Source organism: Suricata suricatta, chromosome 4 (assembly GCF_006229205.1).
Source record: "Suricata suricatta isolate VVHF042 chromosome 4, meerkat_22Aug2017_6uvM2_HiC, whole genome shotgun sequence".
In the NCBI taxonomy this organism is placed as follows: Eukaryota; Metazoa; Chordata; class Mammalia; order Carnivora; family Herpestidae; genus Suricata; species Suricata suricatta.
The window spans coordinates 9,896,232-9,918,134 of NC_043703.1; the positions used below are offsets into that span (position 1 = coordinate 9,896,232).

General features: G+C 42.3%; 1 protein-coding gene across 3 annotated transcripts in view; it reads left to right on the top strand.

Moving 5' to 3' along the window:
• The window catches only part of NALCN (sodium leak channel, non-selective), a 290,407-nt gene that overhangs the window by 83,285 nt on the left and 185,219 nt on the right, over positions 1-21,903 (top strand). For all 3 annotated transcript variants that reach the window (XM_029936476.1, XM_029936474.1, XM_029936475.1), the window contains exons 7-9: positions 9,741-9,883; positions 10,017-10,121; positions 15,746-15,832. In XM_029936476.1, coding sequence (XP_029792336.1) covers positions 9,741-9,883; positions 10,017-10,121; positions 15,746-15,832 — 335 coding nt within the window. The remainder of the gene's footprint in view (positions 1-9,740; positions 9,884-10,016; positions 10,122-15,745; positions 15,833-21,903) is intronic.

Sequence of the window (21,903 nt, forward strand, 5' to 3'; positions counted from 1 at the left end):
GGTAGTTCTATTTTTAACTTTTTGAGGAACCTCCATACATTTTCCAGAGTGGATGTACCAGTTTGCATTTCCACTAAGAGTGCAGGCTCATCCTCACCAACACCTGTTGTTTCTTGGTGTTGATTTTAGCCATTCTGACAGGTGGGAGGTGATATCTCATTGTAGTTTTGATTGCATTTCTCTGCTGATAAGTGATGATGAGCATCTTTTCATATGTATGTAGGCCATCTGTATGTCTTCTTTGGAGAAATATCTGTTTATGTCTCCTGCCCATTTTTAATTGAATTATTTGGGTTTTGGGTGTTGAGTTTTAGAAGTTCTTTATATATTTTGGGTACTAACCCTTTATTGAATATGTCATTTGAAGATGTCTTTTCCCATTCCATAGGTAGCCTTTTGTTGATTGCTTCCTTTGCTGTGCAGAACCTATTTATTTTGATGTAGTCCAATAGTTTATTGTTATTTTTGTTTCACTTGCTCAGGGGAACTATCTCAAAAAAAAGTTGCTACAGCCAATGTCAGAGAAGTTACTGCATGTGCTCTCTAGGATTTTTAGGATTTCAGGTCTCACATTTAGGTTTCTTATCCATTTTATTTTTGTGGATGGGGTAAGAAAGTGCTCTAGTCTCATTCTTCTGCATGTTGCTGTCCAGTTCTCCCAGCACCACCTGCTAAAGAGGCTTGTCTTTTTTCCATCGGATACTCTTTCCTGCTCTGTTGAAGATTAATTGGCCTGTAATTGTGGGTTTATTTCTGGGCTTTCTGTTCTATTGATCTATGTGTCTGTTTGTGTGCCTGTTTTGATTATTACCTCTTTGTAATATAACTTGAGGTCTGGAATTGTGATGCCTCTGGCTTTGCGTTTTTCAATATTGGTTTGGCTCTTCAGGATCTCTTGTGGTTCCAAATTTTAGGATTATTTGTTCTAGTTCTGTGGAAAGTGCTCTTGGTGTTTTGATAAGGATGACATTGAATGTGCAGATTGCTTAGGGTAGTAGAGATATTTTTGACAGTCTTTGTTCTACCAATCTATGAGCATGGGATGTCTTTCCATTCCATTGTGTTGTCTTCAGTCTCTTTCATCAGTGTTGTGTAGTTTTCAGAGCACAGACCTTTCACCTCTTCTGTTAGGCTTATTCCCAGGGATCTTCTTATTTGTGGTGCGGTTGTAAATGAGATTGTTTTCTTAGTTTCTCTTTCTGCTGCTTCCTTATTAGTGTACATCAATGCAACAGATTTCTGCAAATCAATTTTATATTCTTCATTTTACTGAATTCACTTACTAGTTCTAGCAGTTTTTTTGGTGGAGTCTTTTGAGTTTTCTATATCTATAGTATCATGTCCTCTACAGATAGTGAAAGTTTTACTTCTTCCTTACCAACTTGGATGCCTTTTATTTCTTTTTGTTGTCTGATTGCTGTGGCTTGGAGTTTCAGTACTATTTTGAATAAAAGTGGTGATAGTGAATATCTCTGCCTTTTTCCTGACCTTATGGGAAAAGCTCTCTTTTTCTGCCTTAGGGATAATGTTTGTTGTGGCCGTTTTACATGTGGCCTTTATTATGTTGAGGTACGTTCCCTCTAAACCTACTTTGTGGAGACTTTTTATCATGAATGGGTGTTGTACTTTGTCAAAAATTTTTTCTGCTTCTATTGAAATGATCAAGTGGTACGTCTGTCTCCTTTTTTTAATTGTTGTGATCTATCACACTGGTTGAATATTGAATCACCTTTGCATCCCAGAAATGAATCCCACTTGATTGTGGTGAATGATTTTTTTTAATGTATTGTTGAATTCAGTTTGCTCATATTTTGTTGACGAATTTCACATCTATGTTCATCAGAAACATTGACTTGGAGTTCTCTTTTTTGGTGTGGTGTTTTTATATCATTTTGGTAAGAGGGTAATGTTGGCCTCATAGAATGGATTTGGAAGTGTTCCTTTCTTTTCTATTTTTGTAAACATTTTTTAGAACTTGTATTTATTTTTGAGAGAGAGAGAGGTGAGCGGGGGAGTGTGTTAGTGGTGACCAACACGTATCATCACTATTATAGTCTTTTTATGGGAAGCTGAGGTCAAAATGGTTAGCTGGCTGACCCCGTGTCAATAGGTAAGAAGTAGGGGACAGTTTGGATGTTAGGGAAGGTAACTAAAAAGCTAATTGTAGCTAAGTATAGGTGTTTTTTTAAGTTAACTGACAGAAAGTAAATTTCCAAGAAGCTCTTTTGATCAAATGCAAGGCTCGACAAGGGCAAAGGGTAACAGGGACCTGTCATGACCTCTCCTTTGCTGCTTTCACTCCCAGCCTGCCTGGCGATGGCCCAGCCCCAGAGGCCGGGGGTGTTTTCATTGGCACACGGGCTCAGCGCCCTTGGGACTGTTCGGCTTTAATACCCGAACTTTCCTGCCAATGTCAGCATCCGGTCTTGTCAGCACTTCTTTTTCCACTTGTGAATACCACAGTATGAAAGCTTTCCCCTCTCCTTTTCTAGAAGCATTTTACATTTAGAACCTGGAACTGTAGAAGTTTTCTATGTCTGAAGAAGTATATGCCAACTAGGAATCTTTATGACTTACTTGAAAGGTTTGACTTAGAAGATGTATAGAAACATAGACAGGCTTTTTTCTATATGGCTTTGATCTGATTGCAGCAGTATAGCGACAGGGTTTTAAGGTGATAAAGTGATTTCACCAGTGAGGCAATGTGGTGCCAAAGAATGCTTAACTGTTAAGACAAAACAAGACTCAGCTAACATTGAGCCCAGATAATGTTTATAGATACATTTTAAAGCATTTAAAATAAAAGAAGCCCTTTTTGTGTTTTCTCCCTATTCTCGCACAGCAAATAAGAAGTGTTTTGGTTTGCTGTTTGGATGTCCATGTGGCAGTTCTCAGGCTGAGTGTGTGTGGAACGTTGGATGTGCGTGTGGAGGCGTTCAGTGTCCATGGTTATGTTACATCAGCATCAGGTGAAATACTTGAGTTAATTGCTTTGCATATATATCTCTGGGAAATTAAACATGGTCCCGAGGAATAGGAAACATTGTTCATAAAGGTTTTATTCATTAGAAAGGTGACATCATCCCAGGCAATTTAATTCTAGCTGGTTTATTGTTCAGTAAACGTCTGTCATTCAGGATGGGCCTTTCTTGCATGCTGGGCTGCTGACCTGATTCACACTCCATGCATGTGGAAGCAGTCAGCCCTAGTGACGAAGCTTTGTTGGCGGGAATCCAGATATCCACTGTGAGAGTACAGATCTCTGACTGGAGTTTGCGCTCAGAATCAACACTGTTGGGTAAAATGTATTAACGGCCGCAGACCCCACTATCAGGATTCTAGTGTGCAGTTCACGCGAAGAGGTCAATGGTGCCGGGCAGTTTGGTGGGAGAAAGGTCTACAGAACACGGCAGTGAATCTCACAGCTGACCCTTGGCTAAATAGTTGGAATATGTGGTTAAAATGTGCAGGAGAAAGTTCACACCCGAGAGCGGGAAAATTGCCAAAGGTGAAACGAACTGAGAGCCCACGAAAACATAAAGGATTTCAGAGTAGATTCTGTGGTCAAAGGTGACCCCAAGCTACAAGTCCTGGTTGAATCAGAGAAGCCACCGTGCTGTTTGACACTGCGTCGTGGCTGCTGAGATCCCGCTGTCCCACACGCTGTCCCACACGCTGTCTGTCAGCCTTCTGTCTGACGCCCTGCTTCAAGGTCCCCGCAGCCCAGAGTCTTGAACATGGACTACAGACGTGTCCGTTTTCTTCTGTGTCTGTCTGTGAATAGAGTGCAGGCCTGCTTTTGAGTCAGACGCAAAACCTGAAAAACTTGTAAAACATACGCATTTGTGGTTTGTCTTGGAATTATTCAGGCAAGGCCACTATAATCTTTGCCGAGGAAGATCTTAAACCATTTATTTCATTCAAAATATGTGATTTTTCTTTTAAAAGCTTAACGTATCCTTGTAATATCTCATTCTGCAAACTAAAATATTCCCCCCACCCCCGGCTACGTGTGTACACAGTTATCTTATAAAATTGCAGGAAATCAAAAAGAAATATGATTTTTCTTCCAAAAGAAAACTCATAAATATTAATGTATTGGTACTGTTGAGCTGTCCACTGTGTGGCAAGTACTTTTACATAAACAAATGATGTCTTAGCGTCTAGGGTTTTAGCCTTCAAAAATCTGTAGAGATGAATGAAATGTCAAATTCAAATGTAGACTATTGTAAATATAGTCCAGAAATGCACTTTTAGGTCTCTGCTCTGGCCTAACATTGTTTAACCTCCAAACTGTTCATAATAAGCCAAGGAGAAACTTGAAAATCTCACAAGTGTTCCATTTTCCCCTGTGTTAAGAGAGGAACTCCAATTCAGTTCAAAATACTTAATAAATACATATCGTATGCAAGTCCCAGAGCTAAGCATTGTGGGGCAAAGCTACAGAACCAGAAAGACTGTCACATTAGAAGCGTGGTTCTCAACCAGGGGCGATTCTGCCCAACAGGGGACACTGGGCGATGTCTAAAAGCATTTCTGGTTTCACAACTTGGGGCTTGGGAATGCTGTTGGAACCTAGTGGGTAGGGGCCAGGATGCTATCGTGCCCAGAACAGGTCCCCACGTTATTTAGCCCCAAATGCCACCAGTGCCAACGTTGAGGAACCCAGGGTGAGGGTGCCCATGAAGGCAGTGAGTGACACTTCAAGAATTAAGAAAAAACCCAGTTGAATTCTACCTCACTTCAAACTGATAGGACAACTTACCTTTGAGTGGCGTCAGTGAGTCCCCCCCTTAAGCTATGCAAAGCCCTTCTTTCCTATTACTTTTGTGGTTTATTAAGAATATCATTCCATGGAGCAGTTCTAGGGTTTAAAAATACAATTTAATTGGAGAGTAAGTTGTATGAATGCAGACATGACAAAACAGACGAACACCAATGAAGCACAACCCGTCTTGAAGGAGTTGTATTTCTAGTAACGGAAACGCGCCAAGATCAAGCTCTTTACATGTGTTCTCCTATCGGACCACCTGCCAGGACTGAATATTTAGTCATTGCAGCTGCAGGTCCTAAAATATGCATCCATTTGGAGTCCAGGTTGGCGATTCGGTCCTTCCACAGTTAAGTATACTGGTTGAGAGCAGATTTTGAGGCACTTTTCGATCACAAATATTCCCCGCTAGTGGTGGAGAAACATGTAACTTTCTTTTCCCTTCCAACTGAAGAGGATGCTCAAACTGGAGTATGATAGAGGAAAACTCAATCAGCTGATCTCCAAAAATGGTGAGATCCTACCAAAGTCAGCCAGAGGAACAGAAAGAGCAACTTAGAATAAGTTTGGAGGAAACTGATGTTCTTGAATAACAAGAATACCATCACTGCACCCTCCATAAGTGCGGTTCTGAGCCCGGTGGGAAGTGAAGCCAGACAATCAGGTGTTTCATCAAAAGTACAGCAGGTTGAGAACGTTAAAGGACCAGATAAGAAAACAAGTATCAGTAGCAGGATGATGCAGGTAGAGGAGGGATGATTCCCTCTGGAAGTGTAGGGACCACTTCCTGACTCCTGCAGCTTGCTCTGGTTTGCAAAACCAAGAGCACATTCCAGAAGGACTGAGCCGGAGCCAACATCCAATGGGATGGGTTGCCAGACCTGGGATGGGGCTGCCTCATGACCTTGTGTGTTCCCTATCACTGGAGGGATTAAAATTCGGGAACATTTCCCCAAGGATCCTAACACTGAGAGAGAGGATGGAATCGATGGTCCTACAAGGAACCTTCTTGGTTCTATTGGGAATTTTGAGCATAAGGATAAAGGTTATTGTTCAGACTAAGGTCTGACATATTTACTTATTCAACTGTCTCAGGCTTACATTACCAACTCTAACTTCCCATTTTTTTCCACAATGGACTGGGTATTGCCATCATTAGAATAGCACCACATGTATTTTGGGTTTGAAGAGGAGTCTAATGGTGGGACCCCAGGTTAGTAGCTTAGTATTAGTTGTCACCACAGTTTTGAGGCCTGGCCTTTGAAAGTTGAATGACTCAGTGGTGTGTTGTAACCGATGACTAGAAGAAACAATAGGGAAGATCCCAGAACACAGTCAATTTATCACTTTTTTTAATGGAAAAAGAATCAGCAGAAGATAGCCAAGTAATAAATGTAGTATTAAACATAGTCAAAACATTTTGTTTGGAACCAGAAAATAATCTACTACTGTGTCTCAATAGATACAGCTGATGGCAAGTTCCAAGGAACTTATTTTCTAAATTTAAACTAATTGGTCATCTTATCCACTGAATTCAAACCATCAATGGAAGAGATCCGGAAGGGTGAATGAAAGCAGGAGAATTGATGAGTTGAGTGTCACTGTGATTTTGCTTCTCACACAACTTGAACTTGTGCTTTGAGAATTTGGGGTCTAAGAAAGTGTTACAGTTCCAACAGCTTCGCAGAGATGTTTTGTATGTATAAAATATACTATTTTTTAGAAATTTTCCATGGTGGCATAAACGATGGTGGAACACTTCTTGTTTATATGTAACATGGGTTTGAAATTTACATAGGTGTATGCGTTTTAAGTGAATTTTGAAAGTCAGCAAAACATAAAGTCAATCATAAAATTATTCCCTTTGCTTCCAAATAATCTGTGCAATTTTCACAGTGAGGAAGAATTGATTTTAAGGAAGCAAATATTTGAGAAAAGCCTTCATGTCTTAATACAGTTCTGTTTATCAACAATTCTCGAGTGCTCTCAGTGCCAGGTACAGAAGTGAACGACAGTTTTGACTTCCAGTGCTCGCCAAGTTAGTCAGCTAATTAATACTGGTGAGGGAGATGAACGAGGCAGCAGGAGTGTGATAAGAGACAGAGGTGCACGCAGGCCCCCCCCCCCACCCCGGGAGGTCTGAGAATCAAGTGTGGCCTGAGTGTAACGGAGCCCAACGGGGCTGAACAGCTCGCTGCCCTGGACTCCGCTAAGCACAGCAGAGACAGGTGCCAGGAGGGGGCGCCAGAGAGCATCCTGTGTGAGCACCAGCAGTTTTCTTTCCCCAGCGCTGTCCGCTTCCCAGAGAAAACAAGATGCTCATGAACCCCATTTTTGTCAGTGTAAATGTTGAACAATTCGAAAATATTTCCAAAGGGATTTTTTTATACACTTTGCAAATTCAGGGGCAGAAAAGTGATGAGGAAGGTCCTATCCAATTGCCTTTGCTCCTACAACTGATAGGAGGGTCTTTATAGCCTTGAACCCAGAAGAGTTCACCTCCTCGACAGTGATCATGATTCTGGGGAGTTTTTTGGTTACATACTCACAAATGTCTCATCTCTTTGTATCAACAAATGCTGCTCTTTGAGTGTGTGTCAGATTAGAAAAAATGAAAGAAAGTCTTCAAGATGAGAACATACTGTTTTTTTACTTACTTCCAAATAGCATCTTCCCTGCAGATTTAATATAGAGGGACCTAGACTAATAGAAGAAGGATAATTCAGTGTTCCTCTCAAATGTAGTCTTACATTGATGGTCCTCATATTCTGCCTGTAAACCTCAGTTGGTAACACTGTTGAGGTTTACTGGTTATTCATAATGGGTTTCTGTAGCCACATTTCCATTTTAGTTTAAATAACTAGAAGAAAACAAGCAACATAAATTGCTTGTTTTATATGAAAATTGTCTTTCATATGTAGTCCACAAAAACAAATATTTTGGACATTTTTAGTATGTATGAATCGTTAATGAAAAGAATAATTTCTGTTTTTATCTTGGCTTTTTATTTTTTTTGTGCATGCTATTCTTCCCAGAATCTTACTCTTAAAAATCATCTGCTTGTATGAGTTTCTCAGATGCTTACAAGTGTAGCCACCATAGTCTCTCCAAAAGAAAAAAAAAATGAACTTCATTCAAACTAAAGCTAGTAGGAGAAAATATGCTCTTTTGAAAGTCCATGTCTCAAGCAAGAGAAAACATAAGTAAGATGATAGAAATAAAAAGAGTTTAAGACTTGGTAGCTGATGGTGTGGTCTCAGTTTCTATCGCTTTCTACCCCAGACAAATTCATTATCCAGTGACCTTCAGTCTCCTTTTCTATAAATGGACGTGATGGATAATATCCACTCTTACGCACACCTACCCATCTACCTGCCTAGACAGAGGTTTCCTAGCATTTAAATGGGTAAAAGAGCCTTGACACCAAATAGGATTTACAAATACTAGTTGTTATGGCAACGACTTTCCAAATGCACAAAATATGACTCTACGAAGTTATATATTACATACAGTACTTAGCATAATAGACATTCACTAAGTGTGTGTATGCTTTCTATCCTGCTCTCAGCTTTTCCTTCGAGGCTGCATATGGCCTGTTTGTCCCCATTACCGCTAGGCTTTCTGCTGTTCTGTGTGCTTTGGTTCACTGATGCTCTAATTATTCTGCCTGCACGCAACAGGCTCAGAGACGCAGCTGGCCGTCAGCTAGCTTTAGTAACCCCCTTCTTAGTTTGGACACCTGATTGTCGGCAGTTCTAGCTTTAAATTGCTGTGCGATTAGAACGTAGATGGGTGGATATTGGTGTTATATCCCTTACTAATCGATCCCTTTATAGCAATGACATTTATTGGGGTGTGAATGTCCACCAGGTTTGTGAATAACAACATGTTTCCTATGTGTTTTACAAACAACTTTAACTCACTTTTATACTTTTTATTTATGTGCTTTCTCATAAAATACTATTAAGCAATTGTTTTCAGTGTTTACAATAATAGTGCCCAAAGTTTATTAAGTATTCACCGTGTGTCAGTGCTTTACAGAAATGAAACTATCTTCACAACACTATGAGACATCATTTACCCATTTTACAGATGGGGAAAACAAACCATAGAAAGATGTCAGGAGGCAAGACACCATCACAGTTGATTACCCAGGGCCTCTTTCCCGAGTGACGGGACTAATTCTTGTTCCGCTATTATTATGTATGCGTCCTTAGATAAATTACTTACTCTTTATGTGCTTTGGTTTTCCCATCTATAAAATGGGGAAATAACACATCCCTCGTAATGTCATGAAAGGTAAACACTGCCTTTTGCCCGAATAGCATTTTAGGTTCTCTTAGCTGTAACAAGAGTCCGTCCACATATTGTTCCCTTTTCTTTCTTTCCATCACCGGTAGTATTTTCGATGAGACCGTTACCCTAACCAATACCAAGTGCTGTTTGATGATTTATTGCCTTACGGTGCTCAGTAAACACCATGGAATCCAAAGGCTCCATCACATTAATTTTTGGAGCCTCGGGTACGCTAGTGTCCCTATGAGAACAAGACTTCAGATGAAACCCCGTTCTCAAATTTATTTTATTTTGGCTCAAAGCATGACAAGTGCTTTCAGCACATTGAAAGCGTTAAGCCCCAAATGGCAAGGTTATGCTGCACACATGATTTCTTATTATAGCTTTACTCGGTTTGAAGGTTCCTTTCCTTTTCCACGCTCTTAGATGCAATTAACAACGACAGACATAACATAAAGGTATTTATTGCCAATGAAAGTGCCCTGGCCTGAAGTCAGAAACAACTTTGTCAAAGTCCTAAGAACAATAAAATAAATTGCATGCGCTGTTACTCCCTTTAGAAGCGCTTTTGTCATTGACGCGACGAGCGTGGATGAGTATGGATTGTTTTTGCTGAGAAGCGTTTGGCGGTCGAGGCCGCTGTGCGTCAGTCCGCTCCGCTGTGTCCCCACAGGCACTAGCATATTCACCGTCTACGAGGCGGCGTCCCAGGAGGGCTGGGTGTTCCTCATGTACAGAGCCATCGACAGCTTCCCGCGCTGGCGCTCCTACTTCTACTTCATCACGCTCATCTTCTTCCTGGCCTGGCTCGTGAAGGTACCAGAAGCTTGTCCCCGCGGGATCTGTTTCCCCCGCCCCCTCCGCGGATCTCCTATTTGCTTTTCGGTTGCCCTCCGCTTCCTTCCTCATCCCAGGTCCTTAGTAAACACGGTTTGGGATTCTCTTCTAGAACGTGTTCATCGCTGTCATCATTGAAACATTTGCAGAAATCAGGGTACAGTTTCAACAGATGTGGGGATCGAGAAGCAGCACCACCTCGACGGCCACCACGCAGGTACCCATGGGGGAGGGGTGACGTCCTTTCCCACTAGACCATGACCCACCGGGCCGCACCCTCAGTGGGCCCCTCGGGAACTTGGGGGAGCCCTGTGCTAAGCGTCTTCTGCAGTCAGACCCACCCAGGGAGCTATTCAGAAATGCAGGTGCAAAGGCCTCAGCCCAGAACAGCCAGATTCGCTTTTATGGGTGACAGGGTGAGGGCCCCTGTGTTTTCATCAGCTACGGGGGGGGGGGGGATTTGATACAAAACCAAGGTTGTCGCCACATTCACTGTACACCTTTGATTTCATTCAGTCATTACACATCTTCAGAGGGCTTGCAGGTAAAAATGGAAATGGTAGAAGTTCCCATTTTCTTCATGTGATTGGAAAACAATATGATGGCCTTTATGGATTAGAATTATTTTTGGAGCCAGTACATTTCATTCAGAATGGTCCGATCACAGTATAGACTTCATAATGCGTCTCTGTGATTTTTAAGGAATCACTCCATATTCAGAAGGGGGCCCCTCTGCTCCCAGGAAATTGGGAGTGCCCTAGAATTTAGTTAAAGCTTCAGGGCAGTTGTTACATAGAATGGTAGCCCAGATCCAATGTCATTGTTTTAAATTTTGGCTTTGTTTTGTGTGTGGTTTGGGGGGGGCTGTTCTTTTTTGTGTGTTTGGAGAGACTAAGGGATGGGGCCCCTGAGTGGCTTACTCAGTCAGGTAAGCGTCCAACTCTTGATTTTGGCTCAGATCATGACCTCAAGGCTTCGTGGGTTCAAGGGCGGCGTCAGGCTCTGCACTGGCCGTGTGGGGCCTGCTTGGGATTCTCTCTCTTCCTCTCTCTCTGCCACTGCCCCATTTACTCACACTCTCTCACTCTTTCTCAAAGTAAATAAATAAACTTAAAAAAAAAAAAGAGGAAAGGAAGGGTTTATATATCTTAGTCTAGTTTGAATCTTTATATGAGACAGAAACTAAAGTTTCTGAATCAGGCATAAAATTACTTTGTTGCTCTTGACTACTATTTTAATATTAAATTGTAAGAGAAAATTTTTAATTTTTTTTTAATTTTGAGAGAAAGAGCATGAGTAGGGGAGGGAACGAAGAGAAGGAGAGAGAGAGAGTTCTGAGCAGGCTCCATGCTCAGTGCAGAGCCCAACTCGGGGCTCGATCTCATGACCGTGACATTATAACCTGAGCTCAAATCAGGAGTCTGAAGCTTCACTGACTGAGCCACCTCGGCACCCCAAAAGTGTAAGAGAAATTTAATGTGTCAGTCGTATACAAGTCTGTGGACAAAGGTATTCGTGAAACAGCCAGGGACCAAATTTTGCTTTGAAAATCTTCAGATTGAGCTTTTATGAATTACACACTAAGATGCTATTAAACATGCTGTTATTTGGAAAAGCGTTAAGCAGCATCTTTACAGCGTTGTGAGTTTGAACTGATGAGCCAACTCATTATAGAGGAAATAGTATTAATACTATTCAATTTTGGCAAACAGCTGTTCAAGCTTCTTTGAAAGACTTTTCAAATGTTATATAGGTTATATCACAGGTGACATGTAAAAAAAAGAGCACATCTAGTTTTCATTTCTTCTGTCATCTCTTCTAGGGAACTATGAAATAAAGTTCAAGGTCCTCTCTGGCCTGTCTTTTAAGTCAGGCAACAATGTCTACAAGGTGTGCTTTCTGCTTTAGACATTGAGAATTAAATGGAGCGTAAAGCTATGAACTCGGCACAGAATTCACATTCAGTGTTGCTGAGAGATGACCTAAAATGTCTTTAAAACCCCATTATGCTTATTAGGTAACTCTAATTTATTAAGCCGCAGCTGGAAAAGGAGTGCTCGATGCTTCCCCAAACCAGCCGGCCGTTTGAATAGAAAGTGAAATGTGAAGGGACTTTGAACAAAGTTGTGCAAAAATGGTTCTGATGCAAAATTACACCTAATCAGGAGGAATAGGTTGGTAATTCAGAGGTAATGCGTCTAGGTATTCAGCAGAGGTAATCACACAGAGAATCGTGAAAAACCTTCATTAAGAAAAACGCTGTGGCTGAGGACCCGGTTGCTAGGCAACCGAAGCTCCCGCAGCAGCCTCGGCTAAACGTTGCCCAGGCTGCCTGGCAACCGGCTGCACGCCCCGCCCAGCCCCTCGCCAGCCACCAGGCAAGTGGCCCTGATGCTTTTATGTCTGAGGGAAGGAGGGACGTCCTTTCCTGCGATTCTGTTCCATTTGCAAAATCTAGCAGAACTCTGTGCACCAGGACTTCTCATGGAATAGTTTTAAAAACGAAATCACTAGTCTATGAGTCTAATAAAAGAGACAGGCATCAAGGGAATAAAACGGAGATGGTTGTTGGACTGCACAGCTGTGTGCTCTGCAGAACTGGAGTCCCTTCCAGCCATTTGCCGCGGTTCTGTGTGCGTTACCCTCACAGACCGGCTAAGAGGATCTCAGGCTGGTGGACCTGCTGGTGTCTTTGGGTCCCTTGCCTGTCCAAGAGGGCTGGTGTTGAGAAGGAAAATTGTACATATTAATGGGGTACCGAAGGGGCTTTCTGATACCCTAGGCAGCTCAAGAGGAATTAGCTCTGATGTGGACTGTAAGAGGCAAAGGAGAACCTGGTGATGAGAAATGGATGCGTTTGTTGTTGTTGTTTTCAGTAACAAAGCAGCCTGCCTTTGACTCACTGCTTAAGAAACAAATTACAGAAGAAAATAATGCCAAAGGGCTTGGGTAGAGAAAATGAGGTGGGAAATTTCAGAGGAGTCATCATTAGTTTGCCAGAGCTCTGACGGAGGGGGTGGCTTCCATGCCTGCACAGCCATCAGCTGTGGGTCACGGCTGCCCCGGGCTCAGCTCTGTGTTGGGATAAAGGGCAAGAGACCCCTATGTCTGTGATAGAACAGCACGTGCATGAGGCCACAGCAGTGTGGGGGTGTTGTCCCAAAGCTGGGTGCCGGGACGCACGGGTGTGCTAGTAGGAAACGCCCTGAGCTGAGCCGCTTCTCAGCCCAGGCCTCTGTTCTCACTCCTTAGCCGCTTCGCCTCAGACACCTGTCACCAGCCCTCTGTCACTGGTTGATGGTGGGGATGAGTTTGGTTCACTTTGCCTGGATGAGGACTGAACTGCTAGGCTTGAAGGCCACTCAAGGCTACGGTTTGGCTACGTGTGCGCAGAAGAGAATCGAGGCGGGCTCTGACAGTGCACATGTACCTAACCTTTACCTACGAATTATGGTCCCCTAGGGCCACCCTGAGGGATATGGAGGGACAACCGGCAGCTGGCATGGGATGCCCTGTTGTCTACCTCACGTGGCGGTCACATTAACCCATCTAAATGTTGTTTTCTAATTCAGGGGACTAAAGAGAAATGGAACATGTCTGCATTTCCTTCACTTCATTTTATACAAAGGGGTGACCTTGAGAGAACACTTTAACTAACAATTAAATTGATTCATTTGACTTTGGTCAGCTGGAAGAAAAAATAATTTCACAGAGAAAATTAGTCTGCTACTGATCAAAGCAAGTCTGTGCCCCGGGGATCCTGTGTGTCCTGATAAGCAAGCATAGGACGTCTGTACCAGAGATTTCTAGCTAGTGACTGACAGGATTGCTTTTGTCTTTTCTCCTTAAAAGGAGACACCCAGAATTTTGACAGGAGCTTTAAAAGGCACCTTAAAAGGTTTGCATTTCAACCAATGTATGTAAGTCTCAGAATGAGTCTATTCATGCGGATGGGCTTGATTCTACCACTGAGAACACCTTTCAAAATTCATTCTAAAGGGAATCAGAATCCTGATTCTGGGGGCACCTGAGCAAAGCAATTTGTAACTGCCATCTTTGATCAAAGACTCTTCAGGTAAATGTGTACCTCCATCTTTAAAAATACACATATGGTATGTAGACAGATGGTAGCTATGCTTGAGGTGAACATAACAGAACGTAGAGATAAATCAGGATAATGCCTCATGGGATAATTAAATTGAGCGTATGTGTAACAAGATTTTGTAGGATGTCATATAATAGGTACTCTCTGTATATGTTTTAAAGTATGAAGTAACGCACTTGGCAAAGACCCCAAAAGCAATATTTGAAAAGTATTGATTCTGGGGCACAAACATCTGATACACCATTTTTCTAAATTGTAGGTTGGCATTATAGAAAATTCTTAATTCAACCATTAAGAAAAGTTTTCTTCCAAAAAATTTTTTAAATGTTTATTTATTTTTGAGAGAGAGGGAGAGAGACAGAGTATTAGCAGGGAAGGGGCAGAGAGAGAGGGAGACACAGAATCTGAAGCAGGCTCCAGGCTCCGAGCTGTCAGCACAGAGCCCGATGTGGGGCTTGAACCCACGGACCATGAAATCAGGACCTGAGCCGAAGCCGGATGCTCAACCGACTGAGCCACCCAGGCGCCCCTAAAAAAACTGTTTTCTAATAAATGCATATAAGACCTATAGACGTTGGCACTTGTCCCTCACTACCTCACTTATTTCATAGAGGGAACATTGTCTTTCTGCAAATGATCTACCCCCAGGAATCTTAGATACGGGATCTTTGCATGGGCTCATATTTCCATCGATAATTACCTTTTTGAACCCAGACTAACACTAGGACATGAATAAGTATGGCAAAGGGAATGTTTACTCCTGTGTAAGAAACTGTGGCCTTGGGCAGGGGGGAAAACTAGCTTATAGTTAGTGCCTTAGAAAAATAAAAATCGTTAACGCCACATTACCTCCCTACCAACCTGCTACACATATGCCCGTAAAGAATTGGAAAGAAAATATACTAGTGGGAAAATATAAGTGGTCAGTGGCTTCCCACCGGCTGTAAGATTGATGGATGACTAATTTTTGAGGGAGTAGAACATGCAGTAAGATAATAACCTAGGCAGCCATCAATCCAGATATCCAATTCGAAGAATATCAGATTTTAGTATCCTGTACCATTCTGGATTTCATCACTTATGAATTTTAAGGCAAAAGAAACTACTTTTCCTTTCATAAATATGTACATAAAATTCTAGTGAGCAGACTAATTTGGCCTAGGTAGAATAATTTCACAGAGTCTGATATGTCAGTCCCCTACCATTAAAATAACACCAGCCTTATGCCTGTGCCACATGCACACTTCTTATATTATTTACCCGGAGAGCAGCACTTTTCTGTTGGCCAGGTGAGGAATATCCACTAGATAAAGATAAAAATTTACCACTTCACACCAGACATAATGCTTGGGAATTCTAATTTTCATTTTCTTCTGGGTCTAATATGTAATAATCAATAACCCATCTAATGGGGATAAAATGCCTACTTCAAAGTCTGGTCAAGAGGACTATTTGGGCAATCATCCACAAAGGATGTATAAAGCAGAAAGGACCTGTGCATCGTAGGGCTCGATAAACGCAGGCTAGCGATTACCATCATTCCTGTTATGATTATTATTCATCTGAGTTTTCAGTGTTCAGACGAACATAATCAGAATGACTCATGTTCTAAATATAAATCCATAAAAAGACATGTCTTTGATAACATAAAAAATGTAAGCGCTGGAGACATAAAGTAGGAGTTCTCAATGTTCCAGATTAAGTGTCTCTGACTCATCTCCCTCTTTGTCTCAAAGATGTTCCATGAAGACGCTGCTGGTGGCTGGCAGCTGGTAGCCGTCGATGTCAACAAGCCCCAGGGACGCGCCCCGGCCTGCCTCCAGGTGCAGTACGATGCCATTTTTAAAACTCATGCAGGAGAGTGCTTTGGCTTTTACACAAGGAAATCCCCAGCTCTCCGAACTCTATGTCCACCCAGAGTTACGGTCCTGGAGTCAGGGATAGTATTTTACTCCATCCTGTATTCCCAGGACCTACCTTTCCCTCCCCCTAAGATACAGAGCAAAGATTTGGTAAATTTCAAGTGAATGAATGCACACAGGTAATGCGAGCGTTCCAACAGTATTAAATCAGTGAAGTATTTTGTTGTCATGTTAAATGATGTAAAAATATTCTTCCTCAGAGGCCTGGATTATTTAAGCAAGGGTGGTCACAATCACAATCCACTTAACTAGGTCCCTTGCCAAGGACCTGGGAAGGAATATTTTTAATAGTAGCTTGTTCTGCAGGCTATCTGAACAACGGGCAGAATAAAGATGCTTCTTAAGCAAATGCACCTGCTGCAGACATGAGGCTGTGGGATTGCGGGGGGACCCGAGGGCCTTGGGAAGCAATCAGGAGATGTCCCATGGTGTTTCTGGCCTGTGCATGTGTTGGACTTATCCTCTACCCCAATTTCTTTTTAAAGCCCAATAAACCCCTTCTTTCCCTTGGTGGATCACACTGGTATCTCCTCTTGCTTTGTGACCCCCTCCTTGCCCTCAAATATCAGTAATTCTTACTCAAAACATGTCAACTTTCTGAAAGCGGCATCCCTGCCACCCCATGGCATTTCACTGTGTTCATTTCCCTACTGTTTAAGGGTGGCAAGCCGAGCCACACCATCAAGGGGACACAGCACTGATTCTTCCTCCTGGAGAATTTTATTCTCTTTGCTGTCTTTTGTTTTCAGTTACAAATCCTCTTCTTATAACGGACTGCCCATATAGTTCTTTATATCCCTCCCCATGATTCAGGGAAGGGTTTTTCATCTGCTTCAGGATAAGAACACACCTTTCTTTTGGATCATTCTCTAGGTGGGGGCTAGAGATGGATACATTTCAGAGATTGATACATTTCAGAGATTGATACATAAGCAGCAAAATATTATACGTTGAACCATTACTGTGGCATTTAATTATACAGTTATTTCTATTAGTTAGAAGAATGAAGAGGAAAAGAAGAAGCATTTACAAGGGGTATTGATAAGATCTAATATAATTTTGTGTGGCTTCTTACTGTTGTAATTGGATGGTGACAATGCTAATAATTTAACTCCTATAACAATGTGTGGTATTGCTTTTGCTACTGAGAGTAATGTGACAACAGCATGGTAGTGGTCACTTCTTGTCTGAAAAGCACTTTCACTTAAGTGACTCAGTGACCCATCATTAGCTGATAGTTAGTGGCACTAAGATAGTCCTGCTTTCCTGGAGATTACTGACAGGCACTTCCGGGTTGGCGGAGGAAAACCAGCATCGACCTAGCAATTACAAGAGTCATGAAGATTTTAAAGAAGTAAGGCAGGGGGCGCCTAGGTGGTTCAGTCGGTTAAGCGTCTGACTTCGGCTCAGGTCATGATCTCACAGTCTGTGGGTTCGAGCCCCGCATCGGGCTCTGTGCTGACAGCTCAGAGCCTGGAGCCTGCTTCAGATTCTGTGTCTCCCTCTGTCTCTGACCCTCCCCTGCTCACTCTCTGTCTCTCTCTCAAGATAAAATAAAGACATTTAAAAAATTGTTTAAAAAAGAAGTAAGGCAGGATGCTAGAGGTCAGGGAAGGCCCTCACTCAGTACAACCCCATGATGGAGAAAGACAGCCATGCTCTCTCACCTTTGTAGGTGAGGGTGTGAGGACCCAGAAGGCCTGGGTGGGCACCTAAAGTTGCACCACTACCAAGCAAAGAAGCCAGGATCTACATGTGGGTCTCTGGCTCCTGGCTCCAAGCTCTATCCAGTGCAGAAAAATATGCCAAGGAAGTGGAAGTGTGTTAAAAAAAAAAAAAATCTATCAGGCCTACTATGAGTACCAGATCAGAGTCTTCCAGGGCCCCCGAATACGGTGCTTAACATGTATCCAGTGCTTGTGAATAGATACCACAAGACTGTAGTCTGGATTGAGAAAGCAGTCTGGATTCCTTATCACAGATTTTTGAGAGGACAGGAGGTTAATGGCCAGGAGAGTGTAATGAAGGAGCGGCACTGTGCCGGGTTATAGGAAATTAAAGGTCCGTGAAGAGGTAGGTAAATGTTAGGCTAGACGTATGTCGATGATGCTGGATCCAAGAGCCCCGCGTAGTGGACCTCGATGTGAGTTTGGCGGCATGCTTGATAGGGTTTGTGACTAATGACACATATGGTTTGAAATGAGGGTGAATAAATTCTAACATTTCAGTACGAAGGGGGTTCTGCTCAGTTCAGCTTTACACGTTTGGTCCTACAACAAGCTTTCCGGAAGAGCGTATCTGAAGGAGTACGAATGAAAAGTGGGATGGCCGACGATCGATCTGTTTGTAGCGGCCATGAGCTGAGAATAGGGAGACAGTGCATTTCCTGTCTGAGGGAAAAATTGATTAGCCATTCGTCATTTAATTAAAAGAGAAAGAAAGAAAAGAATCAGGTAAAGAAAACATAGTTAAAATAAAATGGTCAGGAAATACTCATTGGCTTTTTACTAATGACTAATGCCATCTAAAAACTAGGTGACAAGACAATTTTCATTGGAATCACTCACTCGCCCCTGTCTGGATTATACTGATCTCACACCCTCAAGGACAGACAGTAGAATATATGACTTCTTTTTATCTTTAAAATGAGCAAAATATGACATTACATTCTCCTAAAGCATATTTTAAACTATAGAAATGGCATTAAAGAATAAGTATTTGCTTTAATTCCTTCCAGCTTATTCTCCATCATTCCCCTCCAGAGGTAGCCTAGAGGTTAACAAGAAGAGCCAGTTTTTCTACTCCTGCATTTACACTTTATATCTCTTGTAAAATAGCATTGCTGCCTCCACAAGGCACTGTCATTTTCAGTGTTTCCTCTTTTTGGAACACTCTTCTCTCTCACTTAGAACTCATCTCAAAAGTCACTTCCTTAAGGAAGCCTTCCTCATCCTCAAAGAATACATTAGGTGCCCTGGTTGTATATATCTACATCATGCTTTGCGTTTCTTTTGTGTTTATCATAACTTTGGAAAATTACATTAAAATAGTATCATTCATTACTTAAGGTCTGTTTCCCCCACCAGAGATAACTCCATAACATTAGGGACCGTGACGGTCATGGTCGCTGCCAGAACTATTCCTGATATACGGAAGAGGCTCAGTTGGTGTCTACCAAACAAGAAGTCAAGTGAAAGAAGAATATAGAACCTTCTTGGCTTGTGCAAGTACTCATTTGACTTCTCACGTACAAGCATCTCTATTTGTCCTGTTGCTCTTTTTTCTAGGAACCAGAAATTGAGTTGATACTGCCAATAACACTTGGCATTTCTATACAAGCATTTATTTTTAAGTCTAAAACAAGCAGTACTTTGGGAGTCTGTTTGTGAAGATACCTTTCAAAGTTGGAGAATATTGGATGCTTTTGCCCTGATGTCTCTTCTCAAACATGGTGGCAGGGGCTCAACAGGACCCAGCCATGAATATGATTATTTCCTAAGTTTCTGTCTTCTTCAGCATATGAAATAAAGGGGTTGAAGTTTAGAAATGTAGTCTTGTCGCGATGAGCACTGGGTGTTACACGCAGGAGATGAACCACTGGAATCTACTCCTGAGATCATGATAGCACTCGATGCTGACTAACTTGGATGTAAATTAAAAAAGAAAAGAAAAGAAAAGAAATGTAGTCCGAGTCAGGAATAACATAGTTGTAAAGAACCAAAACCAGTTTCTATCTTAACAAAAATAGTAGAATTTATCAGAATAAAAAATATGAACAGATATAATTAATTTGAGTTAGTAATCTGGCCATTATTAAAATAGATCAGAAAAATTAGGTATGGGTAAATATTTGAGAGATGGCAAACTGGTCACCCAGAATTCCTATCTGAGTATTGAAGAAACTCTTGATTTTGTTCTGAGGGTAGAACTTTGTTTGAAACTTTGACTCCAAGTTTTGTTGGTGTTTTTTTTTTTTTACTGTTTATTTGTTTATTTTGAGAGAGCAAGATGCTGGAGGCGACAAGGAAAAGCCTGAGACTAAGGATGAGCCAAGACTTAAACCTGGTTTCCTTTTCTTTTTGTGCTACACCGGCCTCCAGCACATGGCTCCTGACCCCCTTCCCTCTCACACCTCCCCCCCTGGGTAATCCAGGAAGGAGTACCCAGTAGAGCATTGTTCCTGAGGGAGAATAAGTCACCCTATGGTGGCCTCTTAGGGAGTAGGCTCCGGAGACCCACCGACTTCGGCTGTGCAATATTAGTATGACCTGGGGCGTAGTTCTGTAAAGTAGGGATGGGGTCTCCTTCCTCAGTCATGAGGACTAGGTGACTATTTATGTCAATGCTTGACTACTCAAGCATTGCTTATTGTAAGGGACAGACCTTATGCTCACAGGGGGCATTTGTGTATCGTCAGACGCACCAGGCAGCCGTGCTTCCTTTGTGTTTCTCTCACTCTCTGTTGGAGGCCACAGAATTTCTCATCTTTGTTTCTGTCTGTGCATCCTGCCTGTATTTTTCTCCTTGAAGACTGGCCTTACTCTGTTTCTTGCACACTGCCCACATATGGCTGCTTACAACGGAGTTCGGTGACCTCCCATTTAAGAGCTCTCCAGGGACTGTCCGGAAAACATCCGAAGAGGAGCATGAAGAGGAGACCAGTTTCACAGTTGCCCACCCGAAGTGGGAGATTGGCCCGAGGCAGTAGGTCACGGGAATGGAACGGAAGCAGCAAGTCCACGTAAGCAAAGTTTTCCTACAGCAGGAACCGGAAGTAATTTTCCCTTCTTCATCCCCTCTGAAAGCCTTGCCTCATCTCTACCTGCGAGAGCCACTGCTCAGGACCCTTGTGAGCTTCGTGGAGTTGGTGGCGAAGGGGCGTACTTTTTGGCCATATGGGTAGTAGGACTTGACCTCAGGAGTTATTACTCAGCGATAGTTTCCCTCTTAAACTTTTAAGTCTTACAGGACTTAAGTTGTTTAAGGGCTAAATAGACTCTTAAGGGCCTGACCTGATGTTGAAGTCACCCTGTATAAAATAGTTTCTTTGAAGAAACACCATGTAGGTCCCGTGTATTTACAAGTGAATAATTTGTGAATTGGAGCCATTTCACTATATAATATTCAATCACTTCTTGCATAAAAAATATGAAATAATGTAAAAACACAGGAAGAATACCTATGAATCCACCGTTAGAAATAATAGCAGCTCTCATTTGCAGACCACTCCCCATGTGTCAGCCACACTGTGTGTTTGAGGCGCTAATTATTTCATGCCCAAAACAGTGCCACAGAGGTAGGCACTATTGTGACGTCTGCTGAACAGATGACACTGAGGCACGGAAAGCTCAGGTCATCTGGTGCAAGTCGCATAGCCGGTTACTGACCAGGGACTTCGTCCTGCACGATCTACCTGGTATTTTTAACCACTCATTTTCGCATGGTGTATTATTCTACAATAAAAATGCACTACAATTTGTTCATTCATCCATCCATTCATTCTCCTATTGATGGACATCAAGGCTATTTTTCACTGTTTTGCTCTTGCACACATTCTGGCTCTGCCTGCCTCTGACTTTTTGTGCATGTGTGAGAAGTATCTCAGTGCACACAGTGAGGAGAGAAGTTCCTGGAGTAAAGAGGAACCTTAGCTTTATGAGATGTTGCCTCCTGGCCCCCTGGATTCTAGTGCCGCATTTTACTCCTGCCAGCAACTTGTAAAAATTCTCCTGTCGCATCCTTGTCTACAATTGATATTACTGGATTTTTACACCTGATGGTGTGAAGATATAACATTAAATTTAGATCTCCCTGATTATACTCTGTGAATGTTGAACAATTTTACAATTTTTTAATGCGATTTATTTTTGGGGTGTGGGGGCAGAGCATGAGCAAGGGAAGGGCAGAGAGAGGGAGACATAGAACCCAAAGCAGGCTTCAGGGTCTGAGCTGTCAGCACAGAGCCCAATGTG